At 35.2% G+C, this 16,990-nt stretch overlaps 1 protein-coding gene across 11 annotated transcripts in view; it reads left to right on the top strand.

Annotated features, from left to right (window-relative positions):
- LOC131428403 (receptor-type tyrosine-protein phosphatase mu) overlaps positions 1 to 16,990 on the top strand; it is a 300,376-nt gene that overhangs the window by 248,870 nt on the left and 34,516 nt on the right. For all 11 annotated transcript variants that reach the window (XR_009229375.1, XM_058592347.1, XM_058592346.1 and 8 more), the window contains one exon: positions 2,005 to 2,139. Coding sequence is in view for 10 of the 11 variants with exons in the window: in XM_058592347.1 (XP_058448330.1) it covers positions 2,005 to 2,139 (135 nt within the window). In the remaining variant the exon portion in view is untranslated. The remainder of the gene's footprint in view (positions 1 to 2,004; positions 2,140 to 16,990) is intronic.

The raw sequence follows: 16,990 nt of genomic DNA, 5'->3' as shown, positions 1-16,990 counted from the left end.
CCGTCCTCGCTGCTCTTGTTTTCCCACGTTCAGGAAAGTTATCGTCATTTTTTATCTCTTTGTACCTTTTCACTTCTTTTCTTCTGTCTTTCATTTTCTTCTCCACGACATTTTGATATTTTTAGCTGCCGCCGAATTTTTGACACGAATACAGGTAAATTGATTCGGGTTAGTTCAGATTGTTCCGGGGATTAAGTCAACACTTACGTCGCTTATTCGGTAACATTCGCGGAACTGAACGTATCTGCAATAATACATTTGAATTTTATCATTGAACCCCCTCTAAGAAAACAGAATCCGGATAGAAAAAGGTCGACTTGCCGGTTACGTTACTTATACTGTTATATGTCTGGATCAGGAAATGTTCGTTATTTGGTCTTCGAACTTTAACAATGATTCAATAACGCCTAAGATTTTCGTAATTGGTCAGGGATCTCTGAGAAAACTTGACGAATGAACAATAATGCTGATTCTGGAGCTATTTTGATAAGTGATCAAGAAACCTATTGAAAAAAAATATGATTTGTCGGTTACGTCACCTACAAAATTATATCCCTGATCAATAACTCAATAATAGCTTTCAAACACATCGTAAGCCATCTTATCTTCAAACTCGATCAATGACTCGATGGTAGCGTTCAAATGAGACTTTTTAGAAATCAATTTTGCCATCTCAGAAGAAATTAAGTGGAAAGGAAAAAAGTGCGTTTTGTCAGATACCTCATTAATACCAATATATCTATGGCACCGTAAGTGCTATCTATTTGATCTTCTACCTTTATCAATAACCCAAACGTAGCTTTCAAATGGGCCTAAGCTTGTTGAAATCAGTTCAGTCATCTCCGAGAAAATTAAGCGGATAAAAAAACCTCAAAGATGCACACACACAGACATTTTCTGATCCAGTTCAGCTGAGTCTTATGGTTTACACTAGAGGTCACAGGAGCTCCAATAAAAATTCGGGTATCCCGACAAATCTAAATCTACTGTGTCATAGTCGACCAATTATACAATTCAACAAAGAAAATTAAATTTGAATACTTTTTATTCCACTATCAAAAACTACGCCGTTTTTGTTTTGGAACAGACTGTACTGTAACCGTGGGGTAAAAGTAATTGGAACTAACTAACAAAACTCATTTCTACACAACTTTCTGAAATTGGGGAGCGGCCATAGCGTGATTCCCATCACAGAACAAAGGGGCAAAAATTCTAAAATTTTCGAAATCGAACCCAGGTGGACTGCGTGAAAAGCATCTACTCTACATCGCTAGACCCGGCCCTCTAAAAACTTTGTGAAATTATTTTTTGTGTATTGTTTGTTTCAATATGAATTAAACTTAAATTCTTAAGATTTAGTTTGGGTGTTCAGCCACAATCGGTGACCTGTTATAATTCGTAGTCAAATTTACTACAAGATTTTAATAAATTTGACTACGAGTCTTAAGTTTCATCGACCCGACTTGAATTTAAAATTTCGATCAAAAAGGAATTTTAACCGATTACCGTTTAAAATTGTTCATCACTAACGACGTACTTACTAAAATTTAAGTGAAAAAGAAAGGTTTCCTATGATTTTGGGAAAGTAGAGTGCCAAATTTCGATAATCAGCCCCAATTACTCTTTATGTGAACATTATTACTCTTGCTATTTTATTACTATAATTGCTTTTAATCATACTATTTATTAGGCTTATTAGACTCTTATTACGTTAACTTTTATAACTCCTACTTTTATTACTACAATATCATCAAAAGTTATTGAGCAACATTTTCGTTTCAACAAATCAATTTCCGTGTATGTTTTCTGTTTTGCAAAAGTTCTAAAATGTATACAAAAGATCGACATAAAACCATAGATGAAGGACCAATATGTGTCACCAGAAGCATGTCAGCACAGCAGTTTCTGATCAAAGTTTTGTGTTTTTCCTTCCTCTTGTGTCTTTACATGCACACGCGACATCGCCGGACCGAACCATCGTGCTACTGCCGAATACCTGTGCAGAGTTTATTGAAACCCAATGCATACATCGTAACGCAGGGACCAACCGAGGAAACAGTGTTAGACTTCTGGAGGATGGTGTGGCAGGAGAACTGCAGTGCCATTGTGATGCTGACAAAAACTTTCGATTTTACCAAAGTAAGTACACATACGAGATTTAAGCAGAAATTTTTTGGTGTAGAGTGCGAAAATTTTCCTCTGGCAGCAAAGAAACAATCACGTACCCGAATGGATCGTTCATCGAGTTCTCTGCAAAAAATGAACCGTGCACGATAACAGACATTTGATTTTAAACGCTTTAACAGCACAGCAATCTTAGTTTAAAACTCACATTTAGCGTTTATGTTATAATACTAATTCATATATTATAATAAATTATCAGTATGTATATTTTTATGTTAATATCTATGTAGGGGAGAGGTGACTATTAGTGCGCACCTAAGCTTTTTGAAGTGTTACAAATAGAATATTACTTTTCTCAAAATCTGTTACTGTTACTGTTACTGTTACTAAACCAAGAAAAACGTGATTCTGTTGAAAATTAATATAAAGCTTATTTTCTAATGACAGATTTTACATTTACGTATGTCGTATTGATATCAAATTAACAGGGCAGGTGAAAGGTAGACGAATGAGATTAATAGGGCCAAATCCTAATGTTAAGTACAAGTAAAAAGTGGTAAATATTAACAGTTTACCCAGTTCTAGGTTTTATCCAGCTATTCGTTTGGACCGTAGCACCATATGTTAGTTGTTGTCCAACTAACTCTCGAATCGTTGATGAAAAAAACTCCTGCCCGTCTAAAATCGATTTTAGAGTTTATTTTTCGAGAATTTGCAACTATTTCCGGGACTTCCGGAACCGGTATAGCTGAAATCGGTTGGTTTGACCAGCAACTAACATAACCTACAAATTGGAACTATTTCGAGCAAAATTAAGAAAAATTTTTCCTTGTTTTGCATTATCACTCTAAATGACGGGTTCCAATTTCATACACACTTGACCCTATAATTCCGAAACCGGAAGACGGATGCGGACAAAATTCTACCTATGAGAACAAGTAATAGCTTTTAGTTTTTGAAAATCGGTTCAACTGTTTCTGAGAAATTGGATTGAATTCCAGCTTGGAATATTAACGATCGCTTTTTTCTGTACTTCCGGAACCAAACACTTCGGTTTTATTTTTAACGGCTGGCGTTCCTGCTGACATGGTCAATTTGAACACATTTGTAATTACTCCTGTGATGGTTTGTTTAGCTGCTAGAAAATTAAATCACATCTAAATGTATCGTTGACTGGTGTCGTAAAAACAAACTGCTCATTAATGTTTCAAAATGTCTGGTAATTATGTTCCATCGAACAATGAGTCCTGTAACATTCGACTACAATATTGATGGCTCAGTTCTGACTAGAGTTAATCAGGTGAGCGACTTAGGAGTACAGCTTGATGAAAAACTATCGTTTGATTTGCATCGATCACTTATAATCACTAAGGCATTACGTGAATTGGGTTTCATTTCAATAATTGCTAAGGATTTCAAGGATCCTCATTGTCTGAAGGCGTTGTACTGTTCACTTGTCCGGCCAGTTCTTGAAAATGCATCAGTGGTTTGGTTGCCTTATCTGAAAATCTACCACAATATACGGAAAGATGTCAGCTTTTAGGGATTGATACGTTGCTACGCCGACGAAAAATTCAACAGGCATTGATCATTGCAAAATTGATAAACGGAGAAATTGATGCTCTCGAGCTACGTTCCAAAGTCAATTTTCGGATTCCAAGCAGAACGCTGCGAAATTCAACTCTGCTTCAGAACAGTTTTCACAGAACTCTATTTGGATATAATGAACCGATAGCTGCATGTATTCGAACGTTTACTTCTGTGGAAAATCATTTCGAGTTTGGAGAATCATCTAGTAGCTTTGTAAGGAAAATTAAAAGATCTGTTGAGCTTTGACTATATATTTTACAATCTTTGTTTTTATGTTATATGTCATATCTATGTTAATTTGTGATTATTTTTATTCTCGTATTGTAATTATTGTTATTCATATTTTTTTTCATATGATAATGGTTTTTGCGCCCATTTGATTGGCTACTCAAATGGGCTTTTTCCCATCCTCGTCCATTTAGATTTTTATATCCGATGGACATAACAATGATAATATATAAATAAATAAATAAATAATTAATTTTAGGTATACCTGATATTCGTTTCCGGTTCCGAAAGTACCGGAAAAAAGTGATTGTGTGCTCCAAACTGAAAATTCACTCCGATTTGTCAAAGACGGCTGGACCGATTTTTGCAAATTAAATATAAATTTAAATAAAAAATATTATGTTCCCATAAGTTGAGTTCTCCAGATCCTGCTTCCGATTCCAGAAATACAGGGTGAAGTGTGTATGTAGTTGAAATCCAACATTTGGAACGATTATGAAAAAAATAAAATAAAATCTTTTAAATTTTACTCAAAATTGTTTCAACTTATAGGCATTTTACAAACCGAGATGATGAGAGTTGCTGGCCAAACCAACCGATTTCAGCTACACCGGTTCCCAGTTCCCGGTTCCGAAAATACCGGAAACAGTGGTAGAAAATTAAAAAATTCTTATCATTATCTCAGTGACGAGTTTAGTTTTCTTTATTTGAGATACTTTCAGCCGGAGCTTGATTCGTCTATGTGAAATGAAAGACTACTTTTGACTTTTGCTCGAGTTCGACTTCCGAAACAACAGGGTGAAATGTGTTTATAATTTTAACTATCAAACTTTACTATCCTCCCTCAAGATTCAAACAACAGTGATATTTATGAAAACATGACATATTTGAAAGTCATCATGACACAATTAGGTGAACTAAAACAGGGTTTTTTCATTTGACTTCTTCGGAAAATTATTTTAATTTTTTCGACCTTTTTTCTCAGTGCATGTATTTTTGAAGTGCTTACTCAATTTCGGAGAACCTTTTCTTCGACACCATTTTTCCAACAATAACAGTTACCGCAAAGCAAAGTCTTGGCATTACATTCCTTTTGTGGAATTTGGCCTTTCTGTTTCAACAGACTTCGCAGCCGATTCTTAGCGTACAGAATCATTGCATGGCTAGTACTATGGATCCTACTGACACTAAGAATCCTTCCAGATCGGGGCTCGAACATACGACAACTGGCTTGTAAGACCAGCTTGTAACAGTTACCGAGTTACAACATTTCAAAGAAATGTTAGTGCAAATATACATTAGAATGGGACAAGATTGTATGAGAAAAAGATAAAAAGGTTTATTTCCTCGCTTTACCAAATTTTTCGCATTCTTTTTTGGTTCCATAAGCACCATGCAAAATTTTAGCTCGATCGGAGAAACTATATTTTTGCACCCGATGTTTAAAGTTTGTATGGGATTTAATAAGGAGAAATTCACATATTACAAAAAAAATTGGCTGAAGATCAACCTATGAGCTCTAAAAATCACACGAAAAGACCGATATCACCATTTTGGCTTAAAAAAAAGTTGATTTTCTGATTTTAGTTAGTTATTTTTTTAAACAGCTAAAAAATCTTACTTTTGCTAATTTAGATTTTTTAATCTAATTCCCTTATTTATTTGTTATTTGTTGAAATAGATATTTTTTTTTAGTTGAATTCACCAATTAAACGTGCTGTCATTTCTTAGCTAAGGCAAACTTCATATCCATTCAACTAATTTTTTAGTTGAATTAGAGAAATAAAACGTTGTTTACAACCAACATAAATGGTTGAATTGGTTTCTGCAATTTGCAGCTATATGGCACTCTGTCACCGAAAAAACGTTAACACCCTAATGACTACTAGCCACTAGATGGCACACTACTACCGAGAAAAATTTCAGTCGCGGTTATCTTTTCTACATTGACAGGTATAAATACGATTTTGTATTGGAGAAAAAGACATAAGCGAAACATAAACATCTTTTTGAAAATTTTTCTTCTAATTTGCTGTTTTCTTCATTCGACTTCGCGAAATCGACTCTCTCACTGAAAACTTTGAGCACTCTTTCCACTAACAGTTTACATCATTTTTACATATCGGTTTAGAAATTTATATATGGATATATCGTAACACAAATTTGTGACAAGTGACGAAAGTTCGACAATGAGATGAACTACACAGAAAAAAATAATGAAATTTACATGACATGTCATTCCATGATTCTTTGAAATAGACTTCAATTGAATCAAAAATTTGAATGAAAACCATCATCGATGTAAAAGTAAAGGTATTCTACTTGATTTTTAAATGAATTATGAATGAATGAACATATTTTATTCCGCGCTTAGTTTTGCTTTTAAAGTAAATTGAAAAGTAAAGATCTGAGAAGTAACTTTATATTCAATTTCCTGCCTCAAATATGTGCATGCAAATAGATGTAAATATTTTTATCTGTGTATGTTCATTGACTTTCTAATTTTGAAAAAAAAATGCCATTCAACTTTTAATTAATACACATGTACATAGCCTGGCAGCTCTGATCAGTATTGAACGGAATGATAAGAACTGCAAGCAAAGTTGTTGTTATCGATAACGATTTTCTTTTCTTCTGCAGGAAAGCTATACACTCTTATGCCATTTTCGCTTGAAGCCGAATCTGCACACAGACAAAAAACATGTAAATTTGCATCTCGATACATAAAAGGAGCGTAGCATTTCTCTAAAATTTACAACGCAAAGCACGTAAAAATTAACCATTTTATAGCAAATTCAGCAGAATTCGTCATCGAAATAGACACAACATTTCATTTGACATGTTAATACATGTAATATTAGACCATCAGCTAAGAAAATACGACGAACACACTTAAAAAAAACCTGTGATTTTACATCTTATTAGATGCACATGAATGGAGCGTCGCAGTTCACGCGAATTTACATGGAAATATGGTGTCTTAAATGCCATGACATAAAATTTACTGAAATAAAAAAAAATTATTCCTAATTGCGACAGCTGCGACTTGAACCGAGAACCATTGGATCACAAAGTACGTCTGTTAATCGACTGAGCCACACAACACCAAAGTTTTGCTTCTTGATTTTTTTTTTCAAAGTAGGTTTATTCAACCTTCTCTCCTAGTGTAAATGCCTGTACTTTGGATCTAACACTACACATCAAATTCTACGCAACCATTGCATCATTTTTCTTACACACCGTCATTCATTCTTTTTTCAAATCTTTGCCGTTTTCCTTCATACTCGTCCAGAATATTTATATCGAGCGAAGTTCTGGCTAATTTGGATTTGTCGGGTTTAGCTGGGTTCCAAAATCGGGTTCGCTTCACGGCAAGATGCCAGATCCAACCTAAACAAAGTGTCATCTTCGTGGGACTGGGACCCGAGGAAAGGCAACAGACGCTGCTGGAGGCCTTCTTCTTTGATGATGTCGGTCGTTATGTACGGCTTGCTAAATTTAACACACTCACAAATCGCCTGCCACACCAAGTGTTACTAGGTAAATTTGTCAACCTTCTTCTTCAGAAAACTCTCCGGAACACGCCGCGGAGCCGTCGGGGTCTCCTTGAGCGATAATATATTTAAAAGACATCTAGGCTTACCCGTTTTACTAGTCTAGTCTCATATCTAGATGTTATAGATTAGTTGTTATAACTTAATTTTCCATTTCGAGTTATAACTTAATTTTCATTTCGAGCATAAACCCCTCTGGGAAGTCCAATCGAAAGAGTATCCTTGCTGCAAGTAAGAAATTGGTGTATGATTTTGCGGAACTATTCATTTGTCAGACCTTTTCATAATACTGCAAACCTTAGATCCAGCTAAATAACTAATCGATTTTATTTTGAGTGATTCGACGCTAAAAAAAGCATTTAATTCAGAATGTAACAATAACTTCGAATTGGCAACATGAACTTCCCTTGAATCGTAACTCCAATAAATCATCTTTGGAAACATCCAATTAGATGTTTGATTTATCGATCCAATTATGCTTTTCCTCAAAGCTATCACACACTTTTAAGTTCGTTTCTAGACACCAGTGGAAAATTCATCTCTTGTTCTAATCTCCGCATAGCAACGGATAGCTCATCGGCGGGACGTGAAATCATTTCTTTCACCTCGATTTTCGTAAGTGTGAAATTATCCCCTCAGGATTTTCTTATGATGTGCTAATCTGTTCGTCTCTTCACTGCAAAACCCCGTAGGGTGGAAAGTCTGCAAACAGGTTCTCATCTAGAAGGCAATTTATTGAGCTGCTTGCCAAGAGTTACAGGATAAAATCACGGCAACTTTAGAAAAGTTTTTAAGTCATTCATTAGAAAGTATGCGCTATCACATTTTCCTTCATTTTAATTTAATTGGATGTACATAGATACCGCTTTGGCGTTGCGAATGTTTTATTTCAATACGAAGTCACGATAGAAAAAAATATCCAATCTATGAAAATTAAATTCGAATTTTTTTTTTTTTTTTTTTTTGCATAAATATCTGTTTATTAATCTTATTTTTGTGTATTACATCAACATTTTACAGTACAAGTGTTTTGACCCTTTGGCCTTTCATCTTTGTTGTTCATACGATTCGTTATTAATATTAGGTGTTTTAGTTACTCTTGTTTTACATACTAATGTTTAATCATAATATTTATTTTAATTATTTATAAAATGTCTACCTACTTATAACTATCCCTAACCTAATACGTACAAATTTTGAATTATTTGTATTTCAGAGATTGAGCACCTCTCTTCAAATTTCGTGCAGAATTGTTCGAATTTTTGTTCTAGTATATCCAGTGAGGCAATCTCATGTACTTCACGAGTCCTTGTCCAAGGGGGTAGATTTAGAATCATCTTTAAGATCTTACTTTGAATGCGTTGAAGCCTAAGTTTGTGTGTTCGTGCACAACCCCGCCAAACAGGGACTGCGTATTCAATTGCGGGGTAGATGATTTGTTTATAGACAGCCATCTGATTCTTCAGGCATAGTTTAGATGTTCTACAAATCAGCGGATACAGAGACCTAATGAGTATGCTGCATTTTTGAACGATTTTGTCAACATGTGACCTGAATATCAGATGTCTGTCAAAGGTGAGTCCTAGATAGATAACTTCATCGGACCATTGAATGACCTCATCACCGAATCGTATTCTGCATTCGTCTGATGGAACAAGTTTTGGAGATCTTGAATGTGGAAACAAGATGACCTGAGTTTTTGCTGCATTGATCACAATTTTCCAGCTTGTAAAATATTCCGTTAAAGCGTCCAGACCTGTCTGTAGTTTATTTTTCAGAGCATTAATGACACGACCTTTGTAAAGAATGGCAGTATCATCAGCAAATTGTGACAGAACACCACCACCTGGAAGAGGTGGGATGTCTGATGTGAAAATGTTGTATAGAATGGGACCTAAGATACTTCCCTGGGGTACACCAGCAGGAATAGTAAATCTTTCTGAAAGTGCATTATTCAAAGAAACCTGGAATGCTCTATCTACAAGATAATTTTTGATAATTTTAATAAGATACATGGGAAAATTATACCGATGCAGTTTGAACACCAGTCCATCGTGCCACACATTATCGAATGCCTTTTCAATATCCAATATTGCCATGGCAGTCGTTTTGGACACTGATTTGTTTTGAAATTAAATTCGAATTTCTCTGTGCGTTTAAATAACTTTTTTTTTTTTTTTTTTTTTTTTTTTTTTGTTTCAATTATAGAGGCTTTAACATCTTAGGTCATTTGCCTCTTCGGACCAGAAAAACTTTCTGACCCTATGTGCGGGGTTGGGAATCGAACCCAGGCAGGCTGCGTGAAAGGCATCGACTATCCCATCACGCTATACCCGTCCCCTTTAAATAACTTTATTTGTGAATTTCTTACAATGAACTGAATTTTCAACAGCACAATCAATTGAACGATCCTCCCATGACCGAAAAGATCAAAGCCGAGGTAAAATAAATGATATTTGAAAAAATCTTCCTAATTCTGTCGTTATGCCGTTATTCGACTCAGTTCAGCGAGCTGAGCAATGTCTGTGTGTGTATGTGTGTGTGTGTCAAATAATCTCACTAGGTTTTCTCGGAGATGGTTAACCGATTTTGACAAACTTCGGTTCAAATGAAAGGTCTCGTGGTCCCATACGGAATTCCTGAATTTCATCTGGATCCGACTTCCGGTTCCGGAGTTATAGGGTAAAGTGTGTTCAATATTGTACACCGTCACTTAAACCGGCGAAACAAAAAACGTAAAAACTTTTCTAAACTGGTCTCAAAACAAAACAAATCGATAGTCATTATTAGTAGGCAACTAAACAAACCGATTCCGACTATCCTGGTTCCCGGTATCCGGTTCCGGAAGTGCCGGAAATAGTGGTCATATATATCAAAATGGATCTCACTCACTTTTCTCAGCGATGGTTTGACCAATTTCCACAAACTTAGATTCAAATGAAAGGTCTCCGGATCCCATACGGAATTCCTGAATCTCATTTGGATCCGACTTCCGGTTCCGGAGTTATAGGGTAAAGTGTGTTCAATATTGTACACCGTCACTTAAACTGGCGGAACAAAAACCGTAAAAAATGTTATAAACTGAACTCTAAACCGTTATTCCCAATCTTAGGGTCAATTGAAAGGTTTCATGGTCCTACCAAAAATTACTGCATATTTTCGGGCACAACAAAAATTTAAACCGTCTAGAGTGCGATGGCAAAATCGTGTAAAATCTTCAAAATTTGAATAAAAACTAGTAGACTTTGTACGTCATGTTAGTTGGTGGCCGTACGAACCGATTTTGATTATACCGGTTCTCGGGTTCCTGTGGCGGAAGTGCATATAATAGTGAACCCACTTCGTTTTCTTAAGGATGACCTACGCAATCAAAGCACTGTTTTGTTCTGTATGTTATACTAGTTAATGCACAAACAATCTCTTGGTTTCTTTCAAAAATCGAAGAGAAAAATTTTGAATAGAATACCACTAGGTGGATTAAAACAGGTTTTTTTTACATATTGATGCATTTTGAGAGCTTTTGATCGGAAACCAAAAAATAATTCAAAATTGAAATTCTAAAATGTTCGGTATGAACAAGCTACGAATCAGCCCAAATTCGTGTTAGAAATTATTTTAAAGAAAAAAAACGTGTTCTAATGAGATTGCTTGAATTACGAGAGAAATGGATTCTCACACCACTAGGTGGATTATGAGAAAGTATTTTTATTGTGCTTTAAAGGTTGATTATATGGAGCTTTCATGTCAATATCTCAAAAATATGGAAATATGAGGAACAACAACGTTTAAAAGTATGACATAAACATTATATGAAAAATTAATAGTCACAACCTTAATACACTCAAATTTATATTAAAACAGTGTGTTCTAACATTTTCCAATACGTATGTAGCACCCTAACATGCAGTATTCATTAGCCCTGCATCTTAAATACAATATTGATCAATGTAAGCGAGAAAACAGGAGCAGCTGATAATTTTAGGCAGATGTAAAATGAATTTTCTAAATATAGATAGTTTTCTATGTTTTCTTTTTCGAATTGAGTCGAAAACTTCTGAACATGTACGGAGTTCTGTTCAATCGGGTTACCTTCTGAGATGTGTTTCATCACATCTAGAGTCATTCCATTGAGAGAATAATTTCCCCGGTTTGAGACAGTTTAAACCAAAGGTAATTTTTTCGGTAGTTTTCATGTTCACTTTATCGTTCATCAATCAGTTTCTGATGAATCTGTTCCCGAAAAGTAACTTATTCTTCGAAGAATTTTGAATTTTCTACAGAATGGTTAACTTATGTGAAGGTATTACTATCATAAAAAACCTTTTTTAATCCACCTAGTGGTGTACTAATGATGCATTTCTCATATTACTTATGTTTTTTATCACCAAAAGATTCTGTTAAGATTTTCTTTTTCAAACTTGAATAAAATCAAAAAATTTCTTTGGCGTAAACTACCATCACCTTTTCAATTTGTAAACAGTTATGTATTTACGTTTACTTTTATAACTCCTACTTTTATTACTACAATATCATCAAAAGTTATTGAGCAACATTTTCATTTCAACAAATCAATTTCCGTGTATGTTTTCTGTTTTGCAAAAGTTCTAATATGTATCAAAAAAGATCGACATCGTCAACATAAAATATAGATTTAAATGTGGCAACTCTGCACGCTATACAAAATGGAACAAAGCACGCTAAGTGGGTGCGTTTTTTTCTTCTTCCGTACCAGCACTTACCGATGCTCACCGTTTTTCCATCATTTTGTATTTGTTTCGAAACCGGAAGTCGGATCTAAATGAAATTGCACAGTGTCTTCAAAGACATTGAGAGCTTTAATTTAAATCATGATTTGTAAAAATCGGTTTAACCGTTGCTAAGAAATCGAAGTGAGTTCCGTTTTTGGAGCTTTTCTTCACTATTACCGGGGCGTTCGGAAGCGGAAACCGGGCACTAATAGTCCGAAAGTAGATTTATATGTCCACCAACTAACAAAGCCAATTAGATGAATATACCAGGAAATTTTATAAAAATGTGCACTTCGTATCGACATCGCTTGTGAAAAAATACTCACGAAATTGAAAACTTTTACTAATTTCACTTTAATACCGGAACCGGAAGTCGGATCTGGATCAACTTTTCGGAAACTTTTCAAAGAATTTCAAGACCTTTCATTTGCATCTTAGTTTGTGAAAATCTACTGAGAAATTTCCGAGAAAATTGAATGCGAATTTTCTCATAGATTTGCACATATTCCCTTGTAATTCCGGAACCGGAAGTCGGATCGAGATAAAATTCAATAGCGATCTATGGGACCGTAAGACCTTTCATTTGAATCCCAGTTTGTGAAAATCGGCTCAGCAGTCTCTGAGAAAATCGAGTGACATTATTAGTCACATACACACATACATACATACATACATACACACATACACACACAGACATTTGATCAGTTCGTCGAGCTGAGTCGAATGGTATATGACTTTCGAACTTCCAGGCCTCGGTTCAAAAGTCGGTTTTCACAGTGACTGTATAGCCTTTCTGTATGAGAAAGGCAAAAACATTTTCCGCGAAATAAAAAGAAAATCCAGATAAAATGATTCTACTGATGTAATATAAAGCTTGCTTCAAATAGAATTGGAACAAAGACAATTGCCTGTATTTCAGTTATTTATTATTGTATTCAAGATCTTTTTTTATACAAATGTAGCGTTTTCTTCATACTTTTAAGAAAAAATACGGATAAAATTATTCGTCGCGGTTTTGAAGGAATTCTCGAATTTTTCCTGTAACACGGCTCAGTAGGCGGCGCACACCTTCTTCGTCCATCGTTTTAGCTATCTTATTCCACCAGGTCGTCATCTGATTGATGTCTTTGACAACGTTTCCCTTTGCCTTGAGTCTCCTCTTCATGATTGCCCAGTATTTCTCAATAGGGCGGAACTGGGGGCAGTTGAGTGGGTTAAGGTTTTTCGGAACAAACTGGACCACTTTCTCTGCATACCATTCTTAAACGGCTTTGCTGTAATGACAGCTTGCCAAATCTGGCCAAAACATTACAGGATGGTCGTGGGATCGAATGAACGGCAAAATTCGTTTTTGGAGACACTCTTTTTGGTATAGTTCCGATGTCATTGTCTTATTTGTAACGAAAACTTTCGTTTTTTTGCCGCAGCTGCAAATGCCCGGCCAAATCATAAATTTTCTTGCAAATTTGTCGGCAAAAACAAATTTAAATTTGGCTGGAACATCCCCCCGAGCCGTTGCCAAGTAAAATTTTTGACCTGGGATTTGACCGAAGTCAGCCTTGACACAGGTTTCATCGTCCATCAGAAGACACCCGTTGAACTTGGTCAGCACCTGGTCATATAGTTTCCGAGCACGAATTTTGACCACACTATTCTGTTTCATGGTCCGATTTGGCTGTTTGCTAGCTCGATACGACTTGATTCCTTCCCGGAGTCGAGTTCTCCTCACGGTACTATGGGCAGCACCGAATTTTCTGGCCAAATCACGGTCCGACAGATTAGGATTCCTCTTAATCGTCTTCAAAATCTTACCACGCAATTTCCGGTCGTCAGTTCGACTCCAACGATCGGCTTGAGGCTTCCGAATCGTCGTCAATGTTTTCTTATACCGTTTGATAACGCGCCATACGGTATTTCTGGGCAATTTCAGCTGTTTAGCTAGCCTAGAAGCAGACCACAATGGATTTTCCAAATAATTGTGCACAATTTTTTTTCCTTCTTTCGGCTTCCATGTTGATTGTTTACAAAGTACAGTCGATTTTCGGAATGTCAAAAATCATACGTGAAGCTGACAAAATTCCCGACACGTGGGCGCCAAGAGCTTCCAAATCCGTCCACCAGGAGCGCCACAATATGAGCAAAAGTTTGTTCCAATTCTAAATGAAGCAAGCTTTACATATTCGTGAGAAAGGCACTATTTTCACGAACATGTATATTACACTAGGACAGCACCTGACCCTTGTTAATCCACTTTCCGAGCCAGTTTGGGCCTGCTCATGGTTGGATGAAAATGACATAAGCAAGTACAAGATGTTGAAATAATTATAGCTGCAGGGTGGTGGTTTTCAGTATCATCGGTAGAAGATGTGGTTTGTTTTGGATTATTTTCTTTGGGGAGCAGTTAAAGATAAATGTTACGCCAACCATCCAGAAATAATTGGAGACCTCAAGCACGAAATTCAAGTTGCTATTGATGACGTAAGGCCAGAAACAATTGAAAATGTACTCAAAAATGGAACGAAATTATTTTTCATAATAAATTTCATGAATCAACCTTTCAAACCTTTGTTTTTTATTATTGCATTTTTAAATTCAAAATTTATCGTGGGGCACCCTGTACATCATTAAGGTTGTACTTGAGACAACCACCAGATCTTTGGATAATTCTATTTGTTAGTGTCTTTTTAAATCGATAGTTTAGTTGATAGGATAGCAAAAATTAATTACTTAAAAATATGTTTTTTTTACTTTTTTCATTGACATTTTGAAAATACAATGACAAGAAATATATAAAAGTTCAGAAAATCCAAAAATTTTTTCTAATATGTAGAAACCTATTGCAAAGCCGAATATTTTGATTTTTTTAAAGTAATCAGTTCCAATTGATACTGGTCTGAGCTTGAGACCAGCATGCACAGAAATGAAAAGATTGTTGAACTCATCTACTCGGCCCTCTGAGAACATTTTGTACCACCGATAAACATTGCTTTTGTTCAAAGTAGATTCGCCGTTAGCAATAGTCAACATTCTGAATGCATCCGCGCACTTGAGGTTGTTCTTCATACAAAATTTAATACAAATTCTTTGATCCATTTTTGGGATAGACGAAAATCGAAGCTTAACTAATACACATTCAAACCAACAAAACATTCAAAATGAACGAAATTGTCAATATAAGTGAGGATCATGAGTCACACACGGAACGACCGAAATTAGCTCTGCGCCTAATTCGTATTACTGTTTTTGAAATAGTTGATTTGAACAACAAAATTTCCAAAATAACTATAAAATTAGTTAAAATTGAGAATTTACTTTGCTGAAAAAACTCTTATTTTTAGAGAATGTGTTTAGTTGGTGAATATCCTGGACACAAACCAGCAATATTTCAATCCAACACGAAATTCTCATTGACAACTAATTTTGTTATTAAAATCAGAAAATTTGTTTCTATTTATCTATCACCATCATTACTGAAGGACAGCACAAAGAAAACAATACTGAAATGGGTATTATTAACAAGTTTATTAGCCAAAAACTCATGAGAAGTGTCAAAGCAAAACAATCCATTAAAAAGCTAAAAAGGAGAGTATTATTGAAACTGCTTGAAAATTGTTTTGATGTTTTTCGCATGTGTTCGATATATCTTTATTTAAATTTCTAAACCGATATGTAAAAATGTCGTAAACTGTTAGAGGAAATCGTATTTATTCAGAATTTGTGCGCACTTGAAGCGATTGTGCGTAATAATGTTTTTACGCGGAACAGTGAAGTGAATTTCGAATGTTTCACTCTAATTGTGATGAAGTTTTTTTGTATCTTCAAACCTTCCGAGCTGCGCCGACCGGTGTACTACTTGTATTCGGTTTTTGTTTTCCGAGTGCTAAAAGTTTTCAGTGAGAATGAAGAAAACAGTGATTTAGAAGAAAAAAATTCAAAAAGATGTTTATGTTTCGTTTATGTCTTTTTCTTAAATACAACATCGTATTTATACCTGCCAATATAGAAAAGACAACCGCGTCTGAAATTTTTTCGGCAGTAGTGTGCCATCTAGTGGCTAGTAGTCATTACGGTGTTACCGTTTCGGTGACAGGGCGCCATATAGCTGCAGATTGCAGAAGCCAATTCAACCATTCATATTGGTTGAAAACAACATTTTATTTCTTTAATTCAACTAAAAAATTAGTTGAATGTAAATTAAATGTGCCTTAGCTAAGAAATGACAGCACGTTTAATTTGTGAATTCAACTAAAATAGTCGTTTCAACAAATATTTTATTATTATTACGGGAATGAGAATAAAAAATCTAAATTAGCAAAAGTAAGATTTTTTTAGTTGTCTCAAAAAATAACTAATTAAGATCAGCAAATCAACTAAATTTTTCGCAAAAATGCTGATTTCGGTCGTTCCGTGCATGTGATCGATGCAAGTCAAACAAAAATTGTTCATCCTGTTGTATTCTTAAACCGCTTACTTGTTCAACGCTAGTCAGGACTGAGCAACCAGTAACCAACTCATGTTTCGTTGAAACATAATTACCTGGCTTTTTAGAAACATTTATGGGAATTTAGTTTTGCAACATTAATCAACCAACATCTGAAATTGATGTTGTAGTCGCCGTCAATCATCTACAGAACTAGTCCAATCGTCAATTTGAAATCATTTTCCAGAACAAATGAAACATCGTAAAAAATAATGTGTAAAGCAAGGGTCCCATGTTACTGCCTTGTGGAGTTCTTGAACTTTTCG

This window comes from Malaya genurostris, chromosome 2 (assembly GCF_030247185.1).
Source record: "Malaya genurostris strain Urasoe2022 chromosome 2, Malgen_1.1, whole genome shotgun sequence".
Classification (NCBI taxonomy): Eukaryota; Metazoa; Arthropoda; class Insecta; order Diptera; family Culicidae; genus Malaya; species Malaya genurostris.
The sequence above is the reverse complement of the archived record's forward strand: the minus strand, read 5'-3'. Positions and strand labels throughout refer to the sequence as shown.